This window comes from Apus apus, chromosome 1 (assembly GCF_020740795.1).
Source record: "Apus apus isolate bApuApu2 chromosome 1, bApuApu2.pri.cur, whole genome shotgun sequence".
Classification (NCBI taxonomy): domain Eukaryota; kingdom Metazoa; phylum Chordata; class Aves; order Apodiformes; family Apodidae; genus Apus; species Apus apus.
The window spans coordinates 185,173,714-185,187,414 of NC_067282.1; the positions used below are offsets into that span (position 1 = coordinate 185,173,714).

Below are 13,701 nucleotides of genomic sequence, written 5' to 3' on the forward strand. Positions count from 1 at the left end.
CTGAAGAATGAAAGATGAGATATGAAGTCCACTGAAGAAGACTAGAGGGCTCCTGCTGGTGGTAGGAGTGTGGATGCCAAGGCTGGTAGCAGTGCTGACCCACAGACTCAAGCCCTGGGAGGCTGGAGGGCATCACCTGGGGCTACCTGCTGGACTTTCTCCATCAGGTTTATGGCTGTACTTTGTGGCACGGGGGGCAAAACCTGCACCTTGGGACTTACAGAACTGTCACTGAGAGCTGGCAGTGCGTGAGACTCATTAGAGCTGAGATTGAGAGCTTGTAACTTCATAACTGTGCCTTACAGCTTGCATAAATATGTAACTTGATCAGTGGTATGGTACTTAGATTGTAAATTATTTTTCTGTTTTGCTAGTTTCCTCATAGTGTGTTCACCAGTCAATAAACTGCGTGCCTCAGTATGTGTCAGTTAACTGGTCTGAAGAGGGGAGCCACACCTTGGCAGAACCACAGAGCTGTGGTTTGCACCCTGGGAGTGTTGCCTGCCACAAGCCTTCCTCTTAACAGGCCTGTGCATGCCAGAGCACACACAGAACAAAGTCTGAATGCAACATGCCCAGGAACACCATTATTGGCCTGCCTGTGTAAGGCCAGAGGTACACGTGTAGTGGCCAGGCAGAAACTGCTGCGATCATCAAGGCTACCTGGTGGGTTCCCCAAGTCCTCCCAGTCTGTCCCATGTTAGAGTAGCACCAAGAACCTGCCAGTGTGGTCACAGCAGATGTGGTTTAGGGGAAGAAGTCCGCAGAGTCTCCAGTTCCCTTAGAAGAGCAGCATCCCTCAACACACAAAAATATGCTCAACTTCTAGAAGAATGAGAGTAGAGGTCTTCTGAGGTTGGGTCTCACACAAAGGGTAAGTTAAGTCTATACTTCAAACATTACAGATGAAGTAATTCGCACTAACTGGAATTGGTTTAAAACCAAGATCCTTACAAAAGAGTCAAAGTAAGGTGAAATAAGGACATTCTTCTTCAGCAATGTAATCCTGTGAGTTCCATCAAGTACCCTAGAAGCAACATAATTGTACTTTTTTGGCAGATATTTTTTTTTAGTGGAGGGCAATACATTATTGCTGATTCATCAAGAAACTGCTACTCAAGCATCAAAACAAATAAGAGGAAAGAGAAGGGGAGTATACAAGTCAGTACTTGTTCAAGATGCTCCTGTTTTATGTCATTTCAATTAATACCAGGGACCACACTGGTGAGTCAAAACCAAACCTCTCCAAGGTATGCGCATTTACCTTCTTCTCTGAGCCTACCTCAGGGTCTGGTAGACACTTCCACTTAAAACCAGACGTATCAGGTAAACCATCTGCAGTCAGTAGATGGCACTAAATTATTACTATTGCTTGTATTTTCCAGCTAAGCCAGAAGGCAAAACAGAACTGCACCACTGGCTCTCCCCTCTGAAGAACGTGGACTGTAATAATAAAGAAGAGTCAATACAGCCTCATGATTACAAATACACCTGCTGGCTCTGGAGCTGGCAGGAGTGCAGGTTAGTCATGCAGACATGGTGTGTTAAATAACCACCATGGTCTCATCAAAACGTCACTCTTGATTACTTTGCCCAGTTTGTGAATCACCTCTGTAACTAAAAGCAGGGACATTTTACCACTGAATGTCATTTAGCTTGGAGGAGACAACCTGTTTTAACTAAAAGCGTATAACAGCCTTTTTAAAAAAAATTAAATGGCGATTCTTTTTTCACTTTCCTTCATGCATCAGCACCAACTATCTTGGATGAGGAAAGTTTGAAAGTGGTAGCTTGCATCTTTCCCCCCCAGACTAACACCTCTAGAGCTTCCCTGTGCTGTACTTAAATGAACAGAGGGAAAGTCAAACAAGCAAAACTGAACAGTTCCTCACTTGTTCCACAGCTGCCCCAGCACAGAGCTAGAGCTGGGCAGCCAGGTGCTTGATGGGGAGCACACACACCTCCCGTTGCCACTTCTCCCTCCTGGGAGTGAGGATAAGGCCAACCCAACTTTTGCTGCTGTCACCTCCCCAGAGTGTAGAAAGCATCATTTGCTCCACAGCTGGCTGAAGGCAAGCATCAAGGGAGGGGATAGTGAGGCAAGCCCCTGCCAGTCTCTTCAGCTAGGACCTGCTGAAGAGGACAGCTGCTTCAGCTAGTCCCCATCCCCTTCACATACCAACTGACACAGAAGACCTGCTCCTGTGGGGATATGCACAGCAGTTGTATTTTTTCACCTGAGCAGTCAGTAAACCAATTTCAGCTTTGTATCTTTGGACCTACTTGTGTTCTGCTGTTGTGTCTTCCATGCACATTCCACAGCCATCTGAGACCACTCAGCAACAAAAAGTCTGTCAGTCAGAGCTAGAAAAGTAACCCTTCTCTTGCGAATACTTTAAAAACACAATCAAATCAGTCTCAAAAAACTCAAGTCTAAGGTTAAAGTTTATTTGTTTTATAAAGAAACAGGTAAATACATACATGAGTATCTTAAGAGTTACACAAGTGACAGGGTGTTGTTTCTTTTCCATGTGTAGTTCCCACTACTGCCTGACACTTTGAGATAACTCAGTATTTCTCAGTGCCGTTTAGCTGTTTTACAATACACACACAGAAAAACAGCTTCCAGTGAAAATCTGGGCAACATTAATCCACCTCAAGAATCCATCTTTCAATTTGGTTCAACATTTGGTATAAAAAAGACACATAATAAACATGACCTAGGCTGGTGATATGGATGTAACGCTGGTAAATAAGAGACTCGGAAAGCAGGCAGCTGCCTTCCCTGTGCACGGGTGTACAAACTGCAGCTGCCTGCCTGAGCAGTGCTCCACAGCTCATGTGCTGTGCAGCTACCTGTCATCTGCCAGTCCCATGGGCAGCATTTGACTGTGGTATGGAAGTGACTTTTTTTCCCCCCACCTACATGACTTGGCCAGCACTTCTTTGCAGACACAGCCCCAAGCGGAACCTAAGGGAACTTTGCCTGATCAAGGACGATGGGACTGCACAAGCAAACCTTAGCTATACCCATGGACAATCAAAAAGTATGGATCACTGACTTACAAGGTGAACAATCAGTAAACTACTCGGCCAGTACATTATCTGTACAGCACATGATCTATACTTCCAGTACAAAACCAGGTTCTTTTCATTAATAGCCTTTTTAAAAAAAAAGTAATAGTCGTATCGATTTACCTGGCTCAATCTGAGAAATTAAACTCTTTTTGCCAGTAATTTAACACCTTTTCCACTTAAAGGGTCTTTAATTCCCACACAGATTAGAGCAACTGTGCCTGATGTTCAACCAGTGTTCGAGCACTTTGCTGGACTGGGACTAAGGCCATCAGCTCCTTGCATGACTGAGCACTGGGGAGATGTTACAAGAAAGGCAACAAGTCCACTCACCATGCCTAACTCTGGACTCTGAATGCAGGTACTCATGTCGAGAAGTCTGTCTCCCTGCATGTTCAGCAGAGCAGGGAAACCCATTCCTTCCTCTCTTAGCTGACTACATATAGTAGGTAACTAGTTTCCCTACTTCAGTTTACACTCAGATACCCCTCGGTGGGAACTGGCTTTCTTGTTCAGAAAAATGTGTCAGCTGATGAAATTACCATGTACTAGATCTACCTAACCAGTATTTCTTCTCAATAAAATTACTGATTAATAAGGAAAATAAATGCCTGCAACAGAAATGGTGGTTAAAATATTTTATTTTTTTATCATTGAACATACTGCTGTTTACTTTAAATCGCTTTAGAGTAAAGGCACACGTTGTTAAAAATACTTCAAATTTACATCACATGTACAAATGCATTAAACAGATGTACATGTTACCAAAAAAATACAATATGGCTTCGTAAGGTTGAGGCGGGGCTGGGACAATTCAACATGTATTTCAATTTTACAGGATGCTGTTAACACTGAAAGGACTGATTAGAACAGAAGAATGGACCTAAAACACTGATTATGTTACATAAACAGTACAACACACTGAATACACAACATTGAGCATTCATGTATGGACTCATAGGATTGTAAGTTCTGCAAATTCATCAGGCTTTCCAGTGCCACTGAGAAAACAGTGCATGTGTATGATCTGCCAGTTTGCAAGAGTGGGAAGATAAATTGCAAATTCTCTGTCCACAAATGGGCTCCTTGAAGAATCTGCTGATACGCTTTGTAAAAAGAGTGAAATAGGCCAAAGGTATTAACTGTAGAGAATAACTGAATAATGAACAGACAACTTACATCGTAATCACTTCTGGCTGAAAAAACAAAACATTAAGTCTGCAAGAATGCTCCGTGACAATCATTTAGCATTAGTCCCACCCAAGTTTAAGGCTCGTATCTAAAATTTACCTTAGATTTGTTTTCCTTTGTGTAAAATTACCTGAGCACAGATATCAAAGATCTACAGAGCTTTTAAAATATCTGCAGATACCCTGAAAATCTGTAGAGAACTTAAAGCAAAACATCAATATATTGAATTCTACCAGCTAAAAATTCTCAAAAACACAACAGCAAAACAGTATTTTGGTATGTCAATAAAGCCAAGAGAAGAATGAGCTTAAGCTTTTGCTTTCTTCTTTTAAAAATGTACATAAAATGTAACAGAATTATTCAAATAGGACTCCCTAATTGTAAACAATACATTAAACCTTTACAAAAAAAAATCAGGAATCAAAATTCAGGCAGTCACTCTAGTCTTCTATAAAATTTTTACAAATGCTGCTTTTCCTCTTGCTAGAAATGGCTGGTGATTTCTTAAGCACTGATGGAAAAAAAAAAAGGACCTGCCTCCACTGTATTCTTTACACTTGGTGTCCAAGAACTGCTGCCATTGCCATTTGCTACGTTTTATTCCCTGTACAACTGCTGTAAGGCCCAGATCCAGAAGCACCTAACATTGTCTTAAGAATTCTGCAGGATCAGGTTAGATTTAATAGGTTTAAAGAAACATGCACTTAAATGATTTGCTGCACTGGGACTTGGAATTTTCAAAGTGCAAGGCAGAGAAGCATCAGGTTATATGGACAGACCAGCTCCCAGCAAAGTCAATGCCATCACAGAGAGGAGCACTAGACCCTTAATTTCATTTTAAAAGCTTGAAAAAGACAACACTGCACAGAGATACATGTACATACTTTCAGCAAACAATAGACTATACAGGAGGACTTCCAACACAATGCTTTGGAAATACATCCTATTAAACATGGTTTGTTGATTTTATTGAACCAACTGGAAACAAGAAAGAACCCAAACACAAAACATATCACCTTTTCCTCCTCCTGCTTCACATACTGGTTCCTATATTTCATTCCCAAAAGACATTAACACAGATAAAACCTTCACTTCTAAGTGATGAGCTGTATGTCAGCCTGAGGAGCAAATGGGACTCTTCCAAATTCATCAGGTTAAAACTCTGATATGACAGTTACAGTTATTTGGATTGTTGAACTGGGACTAGCTGATTGCAGAGGGCACTTTACAATCACTGACAATCCTGAATAAAGGGTAAAAAAAATTCCTATGAAACAGAAACCTAGGATTAAAAAAAAAAAATAGCTTGATGATGGATGGCTGTCTGGGATAATTAAGAAAGATAATCACAGCAGTTTGAAGCACCCGTAATTCTACATATAAATAGCAGATAACCCAAATGCTACAGCTAGTTTGAAAAATTAAGTTGAATGCTGCTTTTCTATTAAGCAGATTAAAATATTAATCCACTGAGAAATTAAATTGATAAATAAAATATTTTCATGTATCAAAAATGAGGGGCAGGTATTATCAATTCCAGACTTCTTGTCCCAGTAATGAAAGCTCTGAGAAACAAAAGGAAATCATACAGTAGTTCTAGTCACTTAAATTTACAATACTGAATCCAGCAGGATTTGGCTAAATAATAGTTTAAATATGCTAATCTAGAAGAACAGAGTGTTCTGTAAACATCCGACACAAACCACGTTGCATTCTGATGGCGTGGCTAAACCTTCTGTATGCAGGAGAAAGACAATTCAACTAGTGGTGGTAACAAGGGATGCAATCTAAAGGCAACATTCCTGTTCTTCAGTAAGGCTTGTAAAAAATTTGAGCAGTGTACGTACGACAGCCTGTACAATTCTGAAATTTTTTGAAAGCTTGTATTTTTTAAAAAAGCCTAAATGTTTTAAGTATAAAACATACATAGAGAAGATGTCCTTCTAAATTACACGTAAAAGTGTCTGGCACCAGAAACAACCACTAGGTATTATTATACCTAAGGAAAAAAAATCAAAGAATCACTCAAGAGAAGTGTCCCTGACCTTCGGAGCAGATACAGCCAATTAAGTTACTTTGTGTTGTTCTGTTCCTCTGGAAAAGTAATGAACATACACTCTTTAAGCTGTCTGTACTGAATCATCAGCAATATATATTATATATACAGTAGGCATATATATAATATATATATTTGTGTATATATTTCTTTTACCTCAATCTAGAATCATGTCGTTTCATGCAACACACTTACCAGGAATCAAACCTATTCATTAGCTCATAGCTGGTGTAACTTTAGTATCAAATCCTCTATTGTACAGCAATTCAGCATCAACCATCTCTGACTAGAATCCTCACCTCACTCTTCTTTCAGTACAGTTCAGTTTTGTTGCCTCTATCACCCTTTTCAGCCACCTTCTTCACATTGTGCCTCCACTCGATGTTCAATGCTGAGACCTTATTTCTGTCAGCTTCTGAAGGTAGCTCTGTGCTGGGGGCATCGAGAGAATGAACTGCACTGTCCTTTGACCTATCCGGTAGCAGCCATAACCCACCAGTCCAAAAACTGTTGCTTTTATGACAAATTTGAAAATCTTACTTGAAGCTGATGGAGGAGGCACACTGAAGCAAAAGATAAAAACAGTGTTAATACCCACATAGCTGGAAAAAACCCAGGCATTTTCTAATCAAAACAAGTATCTTCACTCCCCCTTATAGTGCTGAAGACTTTCAGGTAACAGACGTGTCATGAACAAACAACATATTCTTTCGTGTTCAAGGGCTACATCCAAATTAACTAGTAACAAGTAGAAAAAGCTTTATCATTACTGATGTATGATGCCACTCTTCATGGCTAGGGACCTTGACTTGCCCATCACCCTATCAAAATAACTAAGACAACATCACGACTAGACACTGTCAAACCATCTGTAGTATTACTATGGATGTATCTGTACAGAGACAAAAGTCAGAAGAAAGACAGACACAGACTAAGTCCCACACCTGTACAGTCATCTGACTGTCATACAGGGCAATAGAGGAAAAACAGAAGTTGAATATTCTAATTAATGCATACCAGGGCCTGGTCAGGTTTGTACAGTCAGAAGTGGCAGATCTGGAGTCAGGCTAGAGGGAGCTGGGGGTAGGGGAAGTGGGTTTCAGCAAGGTGCACCTCTGGATGCCAGGCAGGCTTACCAGCCTAGCTGCAACTCCCAGCATGAGCATGTGGAGACCAAGCCCCTGCAGTACTTCTGGCCCCTAGAGCCCCACACAGGACAGAGCAGTTAAGTCATGAAGGCTTCACATGACTTTGAGATTTTCACACAGCCACTTGGAAGTCTCTGCATGGGACACGTGGAACCAGGAAGGCAGAGGATAACAGGCACACTAAGTCTACTCCTGCCTTCAAGCAGTCACTCATTTAGTGTACAGAGTTACTATTACCTTCAAAACAAAGCTGGCTTTGATAGCACAGCCACATGCACACACAGCCCTGCATCTTCACTGCCAGGCTCTGCAGGAGCTCATCTGGCCCTGCAAGCACAGCACGCAGACACTGCACCTCAAATCATTCTCTTAGTGGACAGAGAGGTGTCTGCACATCATTTCAAAGAGCCACAATTTCTCATATATTTATACCTAGAACGTGCTTCTAATGTATTCAGAAGAATTCAGTTACAGTAGTGCAAAAACATTATGGGCAGACTCAAACCAGGTTAGATGTGTTGAGATTAGGATACAACTAGACTGAGTTTAGACCCATCTGTACCAAACCAAGGCAAAGTTATTACAGGTAAAATTACATATTAAGGGAGTATACAGGAAGAGTTTTTAAAAAGCATACACATTGAACAAAGGCTTAGTAAAGGCATCCCTTTACACCTTCTTACATGCTTCTTTATTATTTCTTAATTCCATTCCCTCAGTGCAATTTAAAATAGTCAATAACATTCTGAAGCAAATAGTAAGGTCTGCTCAGAGGCAGGTTCAATGCATGAACTTAAAAGTCTGAGGAACGTGTATGTTTCTATCCAGACAATTTCCAAGATCACTCTGCAACTTGTAAAAGCTAACTAAATAACCTTAAGTCTTAAAAGCTCTTAACTTTAGATAGGTGACAGCCACTAACACACAAAACCCCCTTTAACTCTGTTCTGTAACTGCAGTGCAACAGTATGAGGGGTAAAAAATTTTAAGAGGAACAAGTCTCAAATACAGCAATCTTATAAATGTCATTTGCTTCATATTATTTTAGAAAATCAAGTTAATGCAATATTAATTTGTTACGAAAGATATAGTAACCATTCTACTCAGTTATGGCACTGGCAAGGCAAAGACAAGAGAATGAGCCTAAACTTTGATGAAAAAGACCCTCTACATAAACTTGCAAACCTGTAGTCAGGCTTTTAGCTATTCAGTTCTGTAAGGTCAATGATGCAACCAACATTAACCACAGAGTTGTATGGACTTGGGCAATGTCATTTTACAGGTTATTTGCAGGGTGAAGAGGAATATGGACAAATAGCTTCTAACTCCAGGCAAGGCTTAGCTTTGAAAAAGACAGAAATGGCTAGGCAGAGCTTCTGTACATTGCATTCTTGGATTCAGACACCAAGTCTCATATTTTAGATGCCTAAATATACCATTTAGGTGGGACACAGACTTTTATGTTTTTCAGAGCTTCTGAAGAGATGGATGAGGTGTTTACATAAACACAGTAAGGATGCGATAAGTTGAAGTGCCAAAATTTGAAAGGCTCTAGTATCCTAAGATGCCACAGAACACTATTACCAGGTTGTACTCTAATCCTTTCTATATTTTTAAGTCCTGACCTTTGTGGCTTTATAGGATACACATAGTATGAGCATTTTGGTTCTTCAATTCCTTCTTTTACAAAGCACATTTTAAAAGGTACTTTGGATTAAGAGTTCACCAGATACATGGCTTAAATCAGCCCATATTTAGGTATACATATTTAAACACATTCTTACTTACACATATCTAGTCAAAAACAGGCTTGTGACAGCAAGAGTGCCAGAGCCAGCATTGTCCTGACACAACAAAAGCTTTTAATCTAGCAGTTTATATTTACCTAAGCTAGACTAGAAGGCTGTTTGTTTTCATCATCTTCTACAGACCTCATTCAAATTCTTAAATTTTAAAAGCCTTACAGGCAGATCAATGAACTTTTCTTCTAGGGCATCATCTCATCTCTACTTCCCTTGATATCTGTTTACTTTTTCCCTGATGTTTCCTTTTTTTTTGCTTAGTCACAATCTGCAAGCACTGCACAGCAAGTCAGTGAGCCAACAGGGCAGGGATGACAGTATTGATGTGACTTCAAGATGTGACAACCAAAAAAACCCAAACCTATTATTGTTGTCTTTTACCAAGAGAAGCTGTTACATCAAAAAAAAGGGAAAGATGACTGTTACCTCATTATTTCCTGGATGTTTAAGTCAGAGTTCCAGTTCTTTTCAATTCCAGGTACGTGACCCATGCCAACAACACCAACTACAACAGCTGGGATGTATTTTCTAGGTTCAGCTGAGAAAGACAGATAGAAACAAAGGAACACATCAGTAAAAGAACTGATTTCAAGCTGTAAATAAATAGGTAATGTGAAAATTACAAAATAAAATTTTCCAGGAGGTAGATACTACTAGATATTAAAACTCTGTTACATACTTAAAGTTAATAATAATTTTACCTACTGCCTCTTATGTTGAGAGTGTGAAAAAAATCAGCATGGTTTCTGGATTTTCAGAACCTGGTCTGGGCTCATACTCCAGCCTCAGGATGAGAGGCTCAGCACAGGAAAGCTAAGTTAATTTCTTCCTGTGTAGGTCATGTTTTTGTACTGTACAGCAGGAACAGCCCTGGTCTTCACTGTCCCCTGAACTGAGGGGACAAGTAAAGTCAAAATGTCATTCCTGAAAGTTCTGGAATTACCTCTCTCCAAAGGAAAACATGGCAACTCACCACAATATAAATAATCCCCAGAATGAGAAAATAATTCACAGCATAATGAGAGAGGACTCTTAATTCAGAGTCTACTGCTCTAGAAAAATTATTTACTGCAACAGAAGAGTAACATCCCGTTTTAATTTCCCAAGCACTGTAATCTTGGTGACATGTGGCACACATGAACAGAACACCTCAGATTTCCAGACAACTGAACTTTGGATGAGTACACAAATAACACCTTGCTGGCTATGGTATCTGCTTTAAAGCAATTACTTTCTGAAGCTCGAGGTAGTTCTATCTTCTTTGCTGCTTGCTTCAACATGTAGGTCAAGTAAATATCTCGTTCCGAGACAATCGTTCGATGAAGATCAGGAAACTCTCCAATCATTTCTGCCATCATCTGCTCCAGTAAATCCTTCTGTTTGCATTTCTCCACATCATCTTTACTGAAAGAAAGGTAAGTTTTTCAGTATCTTTTATGCTTTTAAAGCCCATACAGAAAAACCAGTGAAGACAAATGGGTATTACACATAAAACCAGACTCTACAGTTCTCCTCCCCCAGTTCTTCCCAAAAGCAAAACTAACTCCCTAAACCTGTAAAACTGGATACCTAACAATGCCTTTACAGTGAGGTAAAGAGAAACAAGAGAGGTCACTTGCCTTTAGGCAGTGCAACGATATTTTCACCCCAGTTTGAAAGCTGACAACTCAAGTGAGCAAAAGCAATAGGGCTTCCAAGGAAATAGTTACCACAGTGCCCCACTTTCAGTTTGCATTAACAAGCTTAGAAGAGGCAACACAGAGCACCCCTGAGGAAGAAGATTGGATCACTGAACACACTCAGGCTCTATTTAAGGAACAAAAAAAGCACAACGTAAGGAACCAGTCTGAGGAGATGTTAAGAGATCTGCAGGTTCCTAGTGTCAACCACAGGTCTTCAAGCAGGGAAGTAAAAATTATAAATCAATGCCCTGAACAGGAAAATAGGAAATGGGCAGGAAATAAATAAATAAAAACTGCAAGAGTAAACATAATGAGCTTTTGTATTTTTATAGGTGCTGTTAACCTCCTGTCTGCACTCACAGCTGTGGTACAGTCATAGGCTGTGCCAACAGAATCATCTGGTTTTGCATCACTGTCTACTGAAGAATCACACCAAATATGCCTTCTTAGGTTTCCAAGATCAAAAGAGTTCTACACGTGTCAACAGGGCAGTGAAAAGCAGAAATGCATTGCTAGCTTTTAACAGTTTAAAGAAACATCAGACTGACAGAAAGAAATTTGATGTTTAATTATTACTCCATTTTCCACAGAAACTCATGCTGATGGTTGGATGAGCAATACCCCATAAACAACTTCCCAGTTATAAATGTCTTTCCTTTTCAACCCCTACCCACATGTCATTTTTAAAATCAACGTAGCAGATCAATCAATTGTACAACAACTGAAATGTTGTTTAAGCTTCAGTTGGAAGCTAGTGTGCATATACCATAATTATCTTTATATTGTAGTTAAAACCAAAAATGTTCTTAGGATGACTAAGAGAATGGGAGAAATTGCAGATAAATATATCCTACAATATCCCCCAAAATTCTGCAAACAGTTTCATGCTGGTATTAGACTAGTGAGTAAGAAAACTCACTTTGCACATGAACTGTAGTTAAAGGATTGAAAGAGAGTCAAACTCATCTTACAGATGAGCCTTAACAGCAAGTATTTACAGGAAGTGGCAGTTAAGTAAAGGCTAAAACTGGAAGACAGAAGATTTGATTGACCTGAGCACAGTTTGAGCTGTGGCCCAATTTTAAAAGCCTGGAAAAAATGCCATAGATCACTTCATGAGCTGTGCAGAGCTCCAGTCACGAGGTCTGAGAGAGGCACTGAGATTCAGGAACCATGTGCACAGAGAACCCATTCCTGGTAAGCTTCCTACCACTGCGAGCCTGGCAAGGGTAGACTGAATTTGGGAGGAGAGTTGTGCATATCCAGTCATCCAGCTCAAGCAAGTTATCACACACCTACTTGTGGCAAGAGGAAGAAAACTTGGCACAGGGATGTCTCTGCAGGGCAGGGAACCCAAACTGAGCAAGAGAAAAGCTGTCTGAGAAGTATTATCATAAGGCAAAAGTTCCTAACAACGTCTCTTTTTATAAAGGCAGTAATCATGAACAGTCATGTTGTCCACAGACTTCAAAGTGTTTTCTCTTGTTCCAAAAATCTGCTTAGAGAGCAAAGTCAGCTCTCAAGCTGCCCTGATCTAGATGCAACATAGCACAGCAGGCTCAGGTCCTTTGGAAATCTTAAGGAAGTATAAATTAGCACCCCAAGGCTCTACTTTCTTCTATTTAAAATATCAGCACATGGTAGTGGGAAAATTTAAATTTTCAGCATAAATTTCCTCTTACGTACACTAGGTATTTCTCAGTACAATATATTTCACTTCATCTGGAAAGAATGTATCAAAAGATAATGAAAGAAAGAGCTGGAACAAGATCAGAAAGGCAACTTCCTTTTCGAAAATACAAACTACCTTGCAATAATCCATATATTTACTTCCTCAATGACTTCCAGTTTCACTATATCCCACTGGGCACTGAGGACTTCCAGCTTGTACACTACAGTAAAACTGAAGAATTGAACAATTCACCCCAACAAACATAGGGGATAGTTATTCATACCTGATTGGGTCAGATAAGAAGCAAAGGCCCCAGGCAAGCTTGACTTTCTGCCACAAAGAAAGTGCAGCAATTGCTCTCTTAAATGTAACAGGGATGGGTCGGTCTCCAAGATGGAATTTACAGAAAGGTACTTTACTGGCCTGAAAGAGATGATACAAATCACTAGCCAACATTTCATACTGCAACACAGTACAACCCTCTGAAGAGAATGTCTTACTGTGTTACACAGAATATCTTCAAAACGAGCAAATAGTCTCATACTTCAACATCAAAATATTTTGGCTTTGCAGTTAAAAAAAATTCCAAAATACTACTTCATAAAGGAATACATCAGCTACAAAACACAGTGGGTATTATGGTAAAAACATTAGGTTGTCATGTCACCATCTTTAGGTCACTTTTACCTGAACAGAAAGCTCCTGCTTATGACTACTTAAGGTGAACAGATGAGGCTCAGTATTTATCCGGGCCTGAATAAATCCAAGATTAAAACAACTGTGATCATTTTGCTTTTACCTACGACTTGTCAGGATCACTGACCTATCAGTTTGTCATGGTCAAATATATTCAAGAAGAATTGATGCCAGATACCACATGACAAAATAAGGTGACCTTTCGCTGTAGCTTAGACTGACAAATTTTAGCACAGTACAAAATTCCTAGAAAATTCTTTCCTATGCATCCTTGTTTAAAAATTTCAAACAACCACTTTAAAACTGCACAGAGCCAATATATAAATTTTTTCTTTCCCACTTGTAATGGGAAACACTTAAAATATTTCACTCTAATCTG

At 39.8% G+C, this 13,701-nt stretch overlaps 1 protein-coding gene across 4 annotated transcripts in view; it reads right to left on the bottom strand.

Moving 5' to 3' along the window:
• Window positions 1-3,698: 3,698 nt before the first annotated feature.
• Window positions 3,699-13,701, bottom strand: part of TRABD (TraB domain containing) — a 36,252-nt gene continuing 26,249 nt past the window's right edge. For all 4 annotated transcript variants that reach the window (XM_051609054.1, XM_051609051.1, XM_051609052.1 and 1 more), the window contains 4 exons: window positions 12,910-13,049; window positions 10,504-10,676; window positions 9,699-9,810; window positions 3,699-6,885 (listed from right to left, as the gene is read on the bottom strand). In XM_051609054.1, the coding sequence (XP_051465014.1) occupies window positions 6,708-6,885; window positions 9,699-9,810; window positions 10,504-10,676; window positions 12,910-13,049 (603 nt within the window). In that variant the 3' untranslated portion in view covers window positions 3,699-6,707. The remainder of the gene's footprint in view (window positions 6,886-9,698; window positions 9,811-10,503; window positions 10,677-12,909; window positions 13,050-13,701) is intronic.